The 15,959-nt window shown below is 43.1% G+C and overlaps 1 protein-coding gene across 5 annotated transcripts in view; it reads right to left on the bottom strand.

Annotated features, from left to right (window-relative positions):
* The window catches only part of LOC114450613 (butyrophilin-like protein 1), a 139,337-nt gene extending 126,806 nt beyond the window's left edge, over positions 1-12,531 (bottom strand). Inside the window, exons 1-8 of one of the 5 annotated variants that reach the window (XM_028428812.1) lie at positions 12,421-12,531; positions 10,340-10,666; positions 9,577-9,615; positions 8,675-8,953; positions 6,311-6,580; positions 5,574-5,679; positions 4,846-4,884; positions 3,976-4,218 (exon numbers count right to left, since the gene is read on the bottom strand). In XM_028428812.1, the coding sequence (XP_028284613.1) occupies positions 4,881-4,884; positions 5,574-5,679; positions 6,311-6,580; positions 8,675-8,953; positions 9,577-9,615; positions 10,340-10,666; positions 12,421-12,481 (1,086 nt within the window). In that variant the 5' untranslated portion in view covers positions 12,482-12,531 and the 3' untranslated portion in view covers positions 3,976-4,218; positions 4,846-4,880. Of the gene's footprint in view, positions 1-3,975; positions 4,219-4,238; positions 4,885-5,573; positions 5,680-6,310; positions 6,581-8,674; positions 8,954-9,576; positions 9,616-10,339; positions 10,667-12,420 lie in introns of those variants that run through there. The other 4 variants (XM_028428811.1, XR_003672105.1, XM_028428807.1 and 1 more) reach the window with 4 other exon arrangements.
* Positions 12,532-15,959: the final 3,428 nt, after the last annotated feature.

Below are 15,959 nucleotides of genomic sequence, written 5' to 3'. Positions count from 1 at the left end.
AGTGTTAAGTTGCGATTTTCGTCAGGGGACAATTTTGTGCCAGATTTGGTGGGTTTTTGAGCACGTTCAGAGGGTCAAAATTGCAAAACCGTGGGAGGAACAACAATCGAGTATAATTAGGGCCCGAGGACGAAACGTGCGAGAGCCCTATTGAAATACAAGCGTTTATTATTATTATCGGTCATTCTTAGTCCGGAGACGGTATCGCGAATATGACCCCCTGGACGTGCTCAAAAACTCACCAAATTTGGCAAAAAATTGTCCCTCGACGAAAATTGCGACTTGACACTGTCGCCATTGGCGGGCCTAGAGGAATTGCTTGATACAGCTAAAAATTGGTGCGCTCGCCCTTAAGGGGTCAGAGACCAAAAGTTATCAAAAACGCAGCACTTTGTCATACGCTCTGGCTGTGGCGCTGCTACGAATTTGACCCTTCGCCAGCGCACAGGAAATGGATGTGTTTGTGGCTGTATCTCCCACATACTTCATCCAATGTGGATGAAAAAAATCAGGCATGCTGAGCCTGTCATTCTGAACAGATTGATATGCTAATGACCAGAAACTCTCATAGTGCCACCTACTGGCAGTATGAATTGTCTTCAGGTGGATTTCCTTGTTCCACACCTCGTATTTGAACAAACTCCTCCTAGGGAAATACTCTGACGGACCTGAGATTTTGTCACCTGGTTCTGAAGACATGGCTGAGCAAAAGTTATCAAAAACGCAGCTCGATGTTACACTGTGTGGGCGGGGCATCGCCACAAAGGTGACCCTTCGCCGCCATAGAGGAAGCTGCTGTGTTTCTTGATTTGTTCATCCTACCTGCCTCTTACTCTATCATGACATCAGCCCCTGTACACCTTTTCATATCACCTCATCGTCATATGTGGGCGTGGCCACATGGCTCAGCAGCGCCCCCTAGATTAAGATCTGAGTCCCCGCTTGACCTATACACATGAAAATCGGTACACATATGTATCACTTCTAGAAGAGAAAAAAAAAGTCTCTTGGAGGTATCCTCTAAAACTCATAGGAAGTCCGCCATTTTGAAAAAAACTGCGCCATTTTGCATTTTTCACTCCCTGCACTTTTACGAACTCCTCCTGGGGGATTTGTCCAATCCACCTGAAAGTTGGTCTGCTTACTCTTAAGGCATTAGGGACCGAAAGTTATAAAAAATGCAGCACTTCATCACACGGTCTGGCTGTGGTGCCACCACGAATTTCACCCTTCGCCAACGCACAGGAAATACATGTTTTTGCTGCTGTATCTTCCACATACTTCATCCTACGTGGATGAAACCTTACAGTCATGCTTGACATCGGACGCTGCACAGATTGACATGCTGATATGCTACAGTCACTGCGCCACATACTGGCCGGAGGACCTGTCTTTTGTATATGTGTGTTTTTCTGTACTCTTCTGCCCTGCAGACCACAGCTCGTGCCGGTACAGCTGGGAGAGAGGTCGTGGGTCGATCGGGGAGGTGGCGGCTGCTGGTCCCGCAAGGAGTGCGAGGGCCCGTCATCGCTGCTTGCAGCTTTAATAAACGCTTGCATTTCATTAGGACTCTCGCACGTTTCGTGCTCTGGCCCTAAAAAAATTAACTGAACATAGACGTGAGAAATGTTCTCCTGTTGACTGCTCTGCCACGAGAAAGAACAAGAAATGCACATATAGGAAATGTAAGTTGAATGTTTAAGTCTTGTTGTGTGGTGTTAGTTTAAAAATATTTAATATTGTTTTTTTGCTTTATCTTTAAAGGTTATCAACCTATAATTCCTTCAAACCTACTTCTAAATAAAGGAAAAGAAGAGAGTTTTGAGTTGTCCCTTGCACCCTTGAGTGTCGGCCTAGCAGTTCGTCAAGTTTGGGCAAAGCTGAGAAGTTAAACCAGACATAACTTGACAGTAATGTAACGCCTCCATCATTCCTTCCCTGGCAAACGTGTCAATATGAGCTCTATTCAGCAGGTGTTGTATTAACATGGTTATCTGACGTTTCCCCAGCTTGTAACAGTCAATCAAAATGCATTTGTATCATGTTAAACGTTACATCAGTGATAAAGTGCACATCATTGTCATTGTCAGAGCATAACTTAGCATTTCCACATGCTGATTATACTGCAGCTTACTGATTCTTTGCATGCTGCTCATTAGCACTTCACAGTCTCACACATACTCAGAGGCTCAGCTACACTTTCAGAGATCTGAAACTGCTGCAGCACAAAAATAGAGAAGCACCCTGTCTTGGCAAAACCCGAGCAGAGTTCACTTCCAGCACATCTTCACAGCATCTTTCACACTCTGCTGTCGTAGATGATCATCACCGTTTTTGGTCAACAAGCTCAACATGTCAAAACGTCTGGTGACCAGGGGAGAAAAAAGTAAAGAGGAGGAGTAAATGCAGACACAAAGGCTGACGTGAACTAAAAGTGAGCTTTTAATAATGAAAGCCAGAAGGTCAAAAACGAAAAATCCTAGAGCGCAAAGTACAAACCAGAGTAAAAAGCAACTAACTAATCCAACAAGAACAAACTAGTAAAAAACAAACAAAATGGAGATTCAAAGTAGAAGAATCCACAGCATGGATAAACGGACGGACTAACAAGAACAAAGGAGCACAGGACTTAAATACAGAAGTGTAACAAGACACAGGTGAGACACATCAGGGCGGGGCCAGCAATCCTAAAGGCGGGAAACACAAGGAAGTAAAACACACAGGAACACAAGGGGACACATGGACTTTCAAAATAAAACGGGAAACACAAGACACAACTGCAAACACACAGATCACAGACTCAGGGCAGGACTGAAAACTAAACAGAAAACAAATCAAGAAACACAGACTCCTAACAGTTTTGCTATTGCAGAACCAGGGCCGGCCCTTAGGCAAGATTTCAGGTGGCGCCTCGTTGTATCACAGTAAATTCCACTGCTAGTGTACATATACTCATAAGACACTTAATAGCTTTGTCTTGGACATTCTTTGATTTGAACACAGCAATTGCACATTCAAAATACAAAAAGAAATACAACAAAATGAACTGAACAGATGCAATATAGACATGAGAAATGTTCTCCTGCTGACTGCTCTGCCACGAGAAAGAACAAGAAATGCAGCGTGTCACAGGATGTTGTCCTGTCTGCTGTCGGGCAACACTAACTAAGGCTGCTGCTGCAAGGTTTTAACATGTCAACATGGAACAGCTGAGAGCATTCATTCAAAATTAAGAAAAGTAATTAAAATGTAATCAAATGTTACATTACTTTCATAAAGTAATTGAAATAGTTACACTACTATTACATTTTAACAGGGTAAGTAAGTAAGTCACTTCTCATTCATCAGTCCAACAAACAACATGTTGGCTCTGTTCCCTGGAGGCTGTGGGTTCATCTTACTTAATCACTTCCTCACAATCAGTTGCAACACTGAAGTTTGAGCCAAGTCGGGGCAGGTAGAGCAGGGTCTGGAGACACACCTACTTTCTGTTTTCAATGGAAAACTGTCTGAGGGTAAAAGGTGAGCAGAAGTCATCATGAGCATCACTTCACTTCACATTGTCCCGCCTGTTGGTATAATGAAGCCAAACGACACACTGCTGTCCTACAGGAGCACATTCAGCCGTAGACTGAGACTACGAGGAGCAGCACAGAACGCCACAGGAGGTCCTTCCTGCCAGAGGCCATCAGACTGTATAACTCCTCCCCTTTCTGTAGGGAGAAGCGCTAGATGATCATGTCAGGCATCACTGTCATTCCCTCCACTGGTCTATGTTTATGTTTACTTAGCACCTTACATCTCCATATTTGTATCCATGTATCATATATTGTGCTCATACTGCGTACTGTACTCTTATTGGATTATAGTGACACTTATACTCTTATACTCTGTACTTAACTGCATTTAATGTAACTTGATACCTCTGGCACAAGAATTTCCTTCGGGATTAATAAAGTTTTATCTTATCTTGAACCTATTACACTCTGCAGTGCTGAAGACACTCAGTCATGGAAAGAACCAATGAGACATCCAGCCAAGAGTAACTGGAGATAAATGTTCACACACAAGTACAGAAAGGAACAAAGAAAAGGAAGACAAAGACACACACACACAAAGACACACACTCTCACACAGCTTCTTTGCTGTTTCCAGTGCTGTATCGATTCTGTGTCTCTGCTGGAGTTTCAGGAGAATCCTGCGTCTGTATATGACCACCTGAGGAGCAGAAAACAAATGTGTGTGTTACATAAAGCCACTCTGATGATATCCACTGCTTCTGTTCTAAGTGGTGGGATCAGTTCATGTTTGTAATATTTATAATAATAACATTATACATGGAGCTGACTGGGCAGTGACCATTAGCTGACAAAGGAGGACAGACTGAGAAGTTCCCTAAAGAACTAAGTCTCCAGTCTCCAGCGTGGCCACAATCTTTACTCCACACACATGGTTTTTCCTCCACAGAACTAGTAAAATCTTCCTCTGTCAACAGAACCTGAAACACCAACAGACTCAGACTACTGCTGGCTACCTAACCTAACTCCTGCGGTGTTAACTGAGTGAGAGTTCCCTCAAGGCATTTTATTTTGAAAGTCTACAGAACCTCTGGTGTTCTGGTGCCTGACTTCCTGTCTGCTCCATCTGGTTGGTGATAATTGATGTGTCTGGAGCACGACACAGCGTCAAAAGAGAACCGGAGCGGATCTTTAGTGGAGCAGAGCGGGCTGTGGTTTCTGGGATGCTTCAGAAATGTGCTGCTACACGTCAAACATTTCTGATCCTGACATGCTGCACATGTGAACAGGACGACATGAAGTTCAGGTTCTCTCACACACAGCTTACCTTCTATCTGTGGCTCCTGTCTCATCTCCTCCGGTTCACCTGCACAGAAGAAACACAAATGTACACATTACATTAAGTCGAGGTTTGTTTACACAAGTACACATAACTGACTGATGATCATTTCTGGTCTTCATCTGTTTTTAGTTGATCAGCTGATCTACACCTTGTTCTTTTATTAAACAAACTAAACAGTCCGATGTTATTGATCTTATTTGCACAGAGCACCTCCTGCTGTGAGCTGCATGGATGGATGAAACAGACCCGTTAGAGTCCAGACCATGTTCACTGTGAGCAGACACAGCTGTGAGACTAAAGAGGTTTTCTGAAGTCACAGTGACCCTTGATGTCCAGCTGAATGTTAAATACAGAATCTGAATAAATGCACTCAGATGTTAAGACATCAGGATGTTCAACCTGAAAACATGCTGCCACCATCCAGAACCTCTGCCAACACAGAGTAACTACAAATCTCTTTTATATGATCATTAACACTTTGACATGTACAAGCTTGAAGCCATTCACTAGCTGCATATCAAACATATCAACTTGTCTTTACACACAAACATTTCTTTCAGCCTGCAGCCTCCAGGATAACTGCAGTCTAATGTGTGTGTTCATGTAACTGATGTGAGAATATAACAGTTACTAAACTGTCACTAAAGGAACCTAAACACATGCTGATGTCAACACATTACAAAGAGGTTGTTGTTTGCATGTTTTACACTTACGGTTCCAGCAGAGTTTGATGGACAACTACAAGGAGAGCTCCCACAATAATTCCACCGATCCATGAGGGAGAGATACTGACCCCTGAGCCGGACTCAAACACCTTGTCTGAAACACATCACAGAAACAACAGAGGAAGCACAGTGTAGCAGCTATTTTAGTATTTTACCAGCCTTCAGCCACATGGTTGGGTGCAGGGGATGTTGTTTTCCTACGTGCTGTTATTTCCAAAATGAATGGTTTGATGCATCATAATCTTTGGGTGAGGTTCCTGTTTATTGTTAACAAACTTATTTGATCATAATTACAAACGAACAAAACAGGTCAGCGGTAAAAACTGTACGACCTCCCCGCTCCCATACCCGTCTGATCTGCTCACCTTAATCACCTGTGTTCATTTAAGCCTTACCCACCAACCCTAAGCTGCCATCTAGCCACAAACAAAGGCAATTACATGTTAACTTCATGGCTCCAACACACAGAGTGCAAACAGCAGGGACCCAGGGCTCTGTCCCTGTTTGGATCACTGAGTGCTCTGAAGACTGAGCTCAGAGCTAACAGCTAACTGCTACGAGCACAGCAGGAGGGCTGTGGAGACAGAGGTGAAGGTGTGTGTTCACATTTCTCCTGCTAGTCTGATGTTGTGTCGTCACTCTGACACTCTGAGAGGGCGACTGTGACACAGATGGTTTTTAAAAACTGATAAAGTCATGATCAATACGAATGATTTAAGAATTACCTGAAGGAACATGTATCTTAGTGGATCTCTGATGGTTGATCTCCTTCTGTGTTGCTACACACTGATAGTCACCAGACTTCGTCACCATGGTTTCAAGGATGACATCATAGCTCCCTCCTCTCTCTGTGACCTGTGGCTCAGCAGCCAGGATGTTTCCAGAACTGTCCCGAAAGACGACTTCAGGTTTTGGAGAAGCTCCTCGAACTGAGCACTGCAGCAGCAGTCCATCTTTAGTTGTAGTAACTCTTATAGTGGGTTCTGAAGCTGCACCTGTGAACATAAACAGAACAATATTAGAAACATATCAGAGGAATGTTTTTCTCTTCTGTATTTATAGGAGCTTTAAAGTGTGTTTAGACCCATGAAAAGGAAACTGTTACTGTCACATCAGCCATGTTGAAGTTGAAGCTGTTTAAAGTGCAGCAGGATTTCTGAGTGAATAATCTCACAGAGACTCACAGAGAACAGTTACAGCAACACAAACCTTTGTGCAGCACACACTGATGTTCACATGAACATCAGAATCAGAATCAGAAATTATTTTATTTATCCCCGTGGGGAAATTCTTGTTTGTTACAGACACATAGAAGAAAGGATAATTGAAATAAAATAGAAATATATAATAAATATCTAAATACCTAGACAGCATTTAAATCCCTGAGTTGTTATCTAGAGAACATACTACTGTATAAACCTTTACACAGTAAAGAGCCTGACATGAATGTACAGTGTCTGAGTGACTGTTACAGTTCAGAGTTCAGCAGTTTGATTGAGACGGGCAGGAATGACTTCCTGTGTCTCTCAGTGGTGCATCATGGGAGTCAGAGTCTGTTGCTGAACGAGCTCCTGTAGCTGGTCAGCACAGTGTGGAGTGGGTGAGAGGGACAGTCCAGTATGGTCTTTATTTTGGACAACATCCTCCTCTGACACACCTCTGTCAGAGAGTCCAGGTCCTCTCCCACAACATGGCCGCCTTCCTGATGGTTCTGTTGAGTCTGTTTCTGTCCCTCACCCTCAGACTGCTGCCCCAGCAGACAGCAGCCTACATGAAGGCTCCCCAGACAGAGCCATCAGAGGACATCCTGAGCATCGTCCTGCAGATGTTGAAGGACCTCAGCTGCCTCAGAGAGTAGAGGCCACTCTGGCCCTTCCTGTAAACAGTGTCCACGTTCTTACTCCAGTCCAGGTTGTGGTCCAAGTACATTCCCAGGTACTTGTACACCTCCACCACCTCCACACTGACCCCCCCACTGGAGCCTTTGTCCTCCTCAGATCCACCACTAGTTCCTTTGTCTCTGTCACACTGAGCAGTAGGTGGTCGCTCCAGGTGACAAAGTTATCCACCACGGACCTGTACTCCCTCTCATCACCACCAGTGATACATCCAACCACTGCAGAGTCATCAGAGAATTTCTGGAGGTGGCAGGTCTCTGTGCAGTAGTCTGTGGTGTAGAGAGTGAAGAGGAAGGGAGAGAGGACGGTCCCCTGTGGAGCCCCGGTGCTGCTGATCAGTCTGTCAGACATACAGCTCTGTAGGCTACATACTCTGGTCTGCCAGTCAGATAGTCCACCATCCAGGACACCAGTGGGGCATCCACCATGATGTGTTGTGTGAGCCGACAGTTTAAATCCTGAACATCAATCATTACAGATCAGCCTCTACATGTGTGGGCTCTCACTGTGATGTCAGGGCTTCATTGTGTCAGTCAGAAACATTCTGTATCACTGTCTGAATCAAACAGTGATCAATGACTGCAGCTCATTATTAACACTGTGTGATCTGAGCTCTGCTCAACATCTGTAGAGTTTCCTTTGTTTCCTGAGATCAGGGAGGTCAAACAGACCTGAGGCTGCTCACAGTGAAGAGCTGAGCTTCAGTCTGTTCAGTGAAGAGCTGAGCTTCAGTCTGTTCAGTGAAGAAGAGCTGAGCTTCAGTCTGTTCAGTGAGGAGCTGACGGCCTCATTTCAAATGTTTCATTCAGCTGAGGAACCTTTTTTTCTGCTGGAGCTCCTTAAAGGGACCAAACATGGTTTCATGTTGTTCATGTTTCCTGCTGAGCTCTTTGTGTTTAGACAGAAGCTGCTGTTTCACTGTGCAGGAGGCAGCAGGTTACAGCTCCATCATTTCTGTGTCTCACTGACAGCAGAAATCAATGTGTGGACCTGTTGAACTGTGAAGCAGCAGCTCTGAACAGGAGACTTTATGCTTTGGTTTCATGTTTTTATGGCAGAAAAAATGGTTCTAGGTTGAACAGCTGATGTTCTTTTTTCAGCTCTGTCCTCTGGTTTGGGTTTAAACAGCCTCTTAGAAATTATAACAGTTTAATATTTGGGGAAGCTAATAACAAATAAAAACATCATTACCTTTATGAAGATTTACTTGTGTCTCAGTGTAAACCTGATGGTGGATCTCCTGCTGTGTGGACACACAGCGATAACGGCCAGACTTGGTCACAGTGGTTTGGAGGACGACACTGTAGCTCCGGTCTTTCTCTGAAACTTGGGGTTTTTCAGCAGGAAGGATGTTTCCAGAACTGTTCCTCCACTCCAGCACAGGTTCAGGAGACGCACTGTTAACCTCACACAGTAGCAGCATCCCATCACTCGTTTCATTAGCTGTTATGAAGGGCCGCGGAGACGCACCTAAACATAGAAACAGTTATTAGGAACACAGCACTGGATTGTTTCATCTCTTCACTACCTATGAATATTATTTTGTGCTCAGACTAAACAATGTTCAGCAAGTTACTGTTTACACCTGAAAACTGAGTTAAACACCTGCAGTCAATAATTAAAAACAACAAAGCAACCAGGAATTAAACTACAAAACATGAAAATAACCAAAATATCAAATCATAACAAATTTTTATCATTTATTTTTTTCTTCAAGTTCTGTAGAGATATTCAGATCCGTCTTTAAGACTTTGTCAGCTTGATGCAGTCAGTTTGTGGAGAACTGCATGTTTTTAGTGTGACAGGAAATAAAATCAATAGGAAGGTAAAATAATGTAAACTGTAAATCACCAAAACAAACAACACAACACTTGGAGCAACAGTATTTTACAGCCGACTCATGAAAATCACTCATTAGTTTCTGTTTGGTTTTAGCTGATAAGCTGCAGTTAATGAACAGGAGTCACTGATTTGTAAAGAATATTATATATATATATTGAATATTTACTCAGATCAAACCATGTTGCTGTATCTCGGTCATTAATTTGATTTCTAACACAAATACACTTGATGTCAGCAGCATCAGCACTCACCTGGGATGTTTTCCCCTGATCTGTCTTTTAAGCCTTTATCTGAAAGGAAAACAGAGTTCATGTTAGAGCCGTCAGTGACATCATCAAGGTGTCAGTGTGACATCATCAAGGTGTCAGTGTGACATCATCAAGGTGTCAGTGTGACATCATCAAGGTGTCAGTGTGACATCATCAAGGTGTCAGTGTGACATCATCATGTGTCAGATTAAACTGTGGAAATAAAGTCGAGTGTTTGTTAAACATAATATTTATAATCCAAAATAAAGAAGCCGCAGTGTCAGACTGAACACAAACATCACAGAGCAGACTGCTTCATGGAGGTCCTGGATGGGGGGCGTCACATGACAGGAAACACACCTGAGCTTCATTCTACCTGTGCTGCTGCTCCTGAAGAGCTGCCTGGACTGAGGGGCGGGGTCTCTGATCAGATATGATCAATACTTTTGATGTTGGATGATCAGAAACAGCTGGTTGAGCAGCAGCATTGTGTCGTCAACAATGGACCAAACTCTTAAAACACAGGTGAAGAGCTGTTGTACGACTAACTGTGGATTCAACAGGAAATCCAAGGTGGTGTTTCACAGACGGAAACAGCTGGAAGCTTTTCAGAGCTTCAGGTGTGATGTCAGTGACATCATCACCCTCCTGGGATTTAAACAGTTTGTTCTTAAAAATCACTTTTCCATGTACTAACTGAATAATCCGAGCGGTTAGTGACGTGGTCTTCATCACTTTTTCTGTGTGGATAAAAACAAATACTCACCAACAACAAGCTGAACGGTGTATCTTTGTCCTGGATGAAGACGTGGAAAAACACAGCTGTATTCTCCACTGTCGACTGTCTTTGTGTTTGTGATGGTTATGGAGGCGTTACCAGACGTCAGCTGATCAGGAAAAAATGACACTCGTCCTCTGAACTGTTCATCCTGACCTGAACGACCGTTGTTGTAATGAATGCCTGCATCATAAAAGAACACCTCCTTCTGACCATCTTTCTTCCACTCAAAGAGTTTATAGGTAAGGTCCTCCTTGGTGCTGGGAGAACAGGGTAAGATGGCGTCACTCCCTTCTTGGACAACGACTCTGACAGCTGGAAGACACAATATATTTGACTCATTCAGATTAAATCCACAGAAAAACTGATAACACATTATCATGTGAGCTCAGCGAGTCTCAAACATCAGTTTCCAAGAAGTCAGATTTCTGTATGAATAATGTCAGTGAAACACATTTAAAGCTGCAGAACCTCTAATAGAAATGAGTGTGTTCATTCAAAGCACACAGACTGACAGTCACACTGCACTTATTTAACACAACGTGGATATTTATGAGATGAAAGAACATGTGAACTTAAACACTTGAACTTCAGACATGTTTACACACTGTCAGCAGAAAATGAGTGGTTCACCTCTGCTTCAATCTGTTTTTTTCTTTGCTCTGTGTCAAAGCCTTGAGCAGAAAGTACTAAACTATGAATAATATGTTCACAGGAAATATGTTGAAGACGTGTCGCTGCTCATCCAAGCAGCTTCATCAGGTCTAACGGTTTGGTGTCAAGATCAGGAATGAAAAATGGCGCCGTTATCTTAATTTGCCATTTCTCCTTTCTAATATTGAAATGAAAATCGGGTGACGAGTCAATTTCCATTTTTTCTGACCTAAACAATGGAAATCGAATGGCCGCAAAATACACGGACTCAATCAGAGCTGCACACCTCATCTATTAGAAGTCTTTGACTGACTCTTCTAAACATGTGCTGATGAGTCAGTCTGAAGGTACTTCAGTGATGAGACTTAATGAAAAAACATCAACGAGACACAAAATAAAAAACATGAACTGACTGAAATGAGAATTAGGATCGAGCAGGCAAAGACGCACAGATCATGGAATAAGTGCTGTGCCTGTTGTCAGCATGGTTTCTGTTCTTGCCTGAATGCTTTGATTATTCTCAGTTCATGTTTGAGGCTGATCGATAAACTGATGAGAAGTCTGCATGGACTGAGCAGCAGAGGGCGCTCTTTACCAAAGTACCAGGTCTGATGGGCTGAAGCCAGGAAGCCTGTTTCACGGACTGACAGTGAGCACATTTTAAATTCACACTGAGTTCTGAGAAGGATACAAATAAAACATATAACAGTCCACACAGGCTGAGACAGATCTAAGTGGGAGGAGGAAAGTCAGAGAGCGTGCGGCCAATCAGCCAATACGAAAATAGAATGTCTTGTTGCCGGGTGAGGTCAGAGTTTCAGCTGTAAGCACGCGCCTCATGAACGCGCATGTTGGGGTGTGTGCAGGGAGTTTGTCTTCTATTGTTCATTTACTGTTTTTGTCACAATTGCTTAAAAAATAAGGAGTTATTATTGAACCTGTCCCTGAAATATAGTTATTGAGTTGACCTGGTTTAACAACCTGTTAACATCCACCAGGATGCATGAAATCTACTTAATTCAATATTTTCTGCAGTTTATATAGTCATTAGATCTGTTGTATAAAACCACTAAAATACAATTATATAGTATATAATCATGGAATTCTTTTTAAGCTAGTTTATGTCGATGAGACACCAGGAAAGAGAGAGAGAGAGAGAGAGAGAGAGAGCGAGGCCTGACAGTGATGACGTCTTGTCGAAAGTTAATCATCAAATAATCGGAGAGATGCTGTCAGGAAGCGACTGCTGCATTAACATGATCATCACCGCTGCCAATCAATACACATGTGATCATTAGATCTGATTTAAAGTGGCGCAGCACGAGCTGCCGTTATCCTCCTCTCTTTGCTCCAGAGCTGATCAGTGATCACGTAAACATCGAACATCAATAAATATAAAGATCATTGATTCTCACCTGATCCATCAACGAACACGAGGACAGCAAACAGACAGAGACACGCACGTACAAGAGCCATGACTGAGGGAGTCTGAGGACCGCTTGGAGCAGGAATGCTCTATATAGCAGTTCGTCAAGTTTGGGCAAAGCTGAGAAGTTAAACCAGACATAACTTGACAGTAATGTAACGCCCCCCATCATTCCTTCCTCGGGCAAACGTGTCAATATGAGCTCTATTCAGCAGGCCTTGTATTAACATGGTTATCTGACATTTCCCCAGCTTGTAACAGTCAGTCAAAATGCATTTGTACCATGTTAAACTTTACATCAGTGATAAAGTGCACATCATTGTCATTGTCAGGGCATAACTTAGCATTCCCACATGCTGATTATACTGCAGCTTACTGATTCTTTGCATGCTGCTCATTAGCACTTCACAGTCTCACACACACTCACAGGCTCAGCTACACTTTCAGAGATCTGAAACTGCTGCAGCACAAAAACAGAGAAGCACCCTGTTGTGGTAAAACCCGAGAGTTCACTTCCGGCACATCTTCACAGCATTTTTCACACTCTGCTGTCGCAGATGATCACAAATACATCCATTTCCTGTGCGTTGGCGAAGGGTCAATTATGTGGTGGCGCCACAGCCAGACCGTATGACGAAGTGCTGCGTTTTTGATAACTTTTGGTCCCTGACCCCTTAAGGGCGAGCGCACCAATTTGCAGCATATCAAGCAAGGCCCCTAGGAGGAGTTTGCAAAAGTGTGGGGTGTGCAAATTGGAACATGGCGTGGATTTTCAAAATGGTGGACTTCCTGTATGTTCTGGAATTTTCGCCCAAGAGGCTTTTTTTCTTGTCACGAGGTGATACATCAGTGTACCAATTTGAAAGTTTGTAGCAGTTTTGGTGAATATTTTTTACACTTTAGGGGGCGCTGCAGATGGCGACAGTGTTAAGTTGCGATTTTCGTCGGGGGAAATTTTGTGCCAAATTTGGTGGGTTTTTGAGCACGTTCAGGGGGTCAAAATCGCGAAACCGTGGGCGGAACAACAATCAAGTATAATTAGGGCCCGAGCACGAAACATGCGAGAGCCCCATTGAAATAGAAGCGTTTATTATTATTATCGGTTATTCTTAGTCCAGACACGGTATCGCGAATTTGACCCCCTGGACGTGCTCAAAAACTCACCAAATTTGGCACAAAATTGTCCCCCGACGAAAATCGCGACTTGACACTGTCGCCATTGGCGGGCCTAGAGGAATTGCTTGATACGGCTAAAAATTGGTGCGTTCACCCTTAAGGGGTCAAGGACCAAAAGTTATCAAAAACGCAGCACTTATCATCTTATCATACCGTCTGGCTGTGGCACCACCACGAAGTTGACCCTTCACCGAACCCAAAGCACAGGAAATAGATGTTTTTGTGGCTGTATCTCCCTCATACTTCATCCTATGTGGATGAAACTTTACAGTCATGCTGAACATTTGACTCTGCACAGATTGATATGCGCATATGCTAAAGTCACTGCGCCACCTGCTGGAGGCCCTGTCTTTTGTATATGTGTGTTTTGGTGTACTCTTCTGCCCTGCAGACCACAGCTCCTGCTGGTACCAGGAAAAGAGAAGACATGGGACGATAGGGGAGGCGGCAGCTGCTGGTCCCGCGGACCACAAGGAGTGCGAGGGCCCGTCATCGCTGCTTGCAGTTTTAATTATCGGTTATTCTTAGTCCGGACCCATTTTGACCCCCTGAACGTGCTCAAAAACTCGCCAAAACTCACCAAACTCACAAAACTGTCCCCCGGCGAAAAGCGCGACTTGACACTGTCGCCATTGCCAGGCGTGGCCGCATGGCTCTGCAGCGCCCCCTAAAGTGTGAAAATATTCACCGCAAGTGCTACAGACCTGAAACTCGGTACACTGATGTATCGCCTCGTGACAAGAAAAAAAGCCTCTTGGACAAAAATTCGATGATGTACAGGAAGTAATCCAACAAGAACAAACTAGTAAAAAAACAAACAAAATGGAGATCCAAAGTAGAAGAATCCACAGCATGGATAAACGGACGGACTAACAAGAACAAAGGAGCACAGGACTTAAATACAGAAGTGTAACAAGACACAGGTGAGACACATCAGGGCGGGGCCAGCAATCCTAAAGGCGGGAAACACAAAGAAGTAAAACACACAGGAACACAAGGGGACACATGGACTTTCAAAATAAAACGGGAAACACAAGACACAACTGCAAACACACAGATCACAGACTCAGGGCAGGACTGAAAACTAAACAGAAAACAAATCAAGAAACACAGACTCCTAACAGTTTTGCTATTGCAGAACCAGGGCCGGCCCTTAGGCAAGATTTCAGGTGGCGCCTCGTTGTATCACAGTAAATTCCACTGCTAGTGTACATATACTCATAAGACACTTAATAGCTTTGTCTTGGACATTCTTTGATTTGAACACAGCAATTGCACATTCAAAAAACAAATACAACAAAATGAACTGAACAGATGCAATATAGACATGAGAAATGTTCTCCTGCTGACTGCTCTGCCACGAGAAAGAACAAGAAATGCAGCGTGTCACAGGATGTTGTCCTGTCTGCTGTCGGGCAACACTAACTAAGGCTGCTGCTGCAAGGTTTTAACATGTCAACATGGAACAGCTGAGAGCATTCATTCAAAATTAAGAAAAGTAATTAAAATGTAATCAAATGTTACATTACTTTCATAAAGTAATTGAAATAGTTACACTACTATTACATTTTAACAGGGTAAGTAAGTAAGTCACTTCTCATTCATCAGACTGGTTCTTTCATTTTTCTTCCTCTCAGTCCAACAAACAACATGTTGGCTCTGTTCCCTGGAGGCTGTGGGTTCATCTTACTTAATCACTTCCTCAGAATCAGTGAAAGTGTCGTAACACTGAAGTTTGAACCAAGTCGGGGCAGGTAGAGAAGGGTTTGGAGACACACCTACTTTCTGTTTTCAATGGAAAACTGTCAGAGGGCTGAACTGGACTTTTTATGATTAAAAATTATTATTAACATTCACATCCTGAAGATGAATATTGACATTAATAGAAACATTTTATAAAATATTCTAAATCAAACAAACTTTAATCAAACAAATGAACTATCTGTAATTTGTGCTATAAATTTATAAAAAAATGAAAATCCATCAATAACTGTAAAATTCAAGAAGAACCATGAATGCTGAACCCGTCTCTGAACTGAAACTCCTCACATTAAATAAACTGTTTTCATGGACACTGGTGACCTGCTCTCTGAAGATAGAAATGTAGCGCCACCTGCTGATAAACATTGTTGAGGGAAAACTTAGAAATGAACTGTTTTTATATGAGGATGGTATGAGGGTATTTTACATCATTATGAACAGCAGAGGGCGCCAAATGGTGGAGAATAGAAGTTGTGTCTTTGATCTGAACAGTTTAATTTCCCACAGCTGTATCGGCAGCAGCAGCTTTCAGGCTCCTCTGCTGTTCTTCAGTGATTCAGAGGCTCTGAATGGTCCTTTGAGCTGCACACA

The sequence above is a fragment of the Parambassis ranga genome, chromosome 18, assembly GCF_900634625.1.
Source record: "Parambassis ranga chromosome 18, fParRan2.1, whole genome shotgun sequence".
Lineage (NCBI taxonomy): Eukaryota > Metazoa > Chordata > Actinopteri > Ambassidae > Parambassis > Parambassis ranga.
The sequence above is the reverse complement of the archived record's forward strand: the minus strand, read 5'-3'. Positions and strand labels throughout refer to the sequence as shown.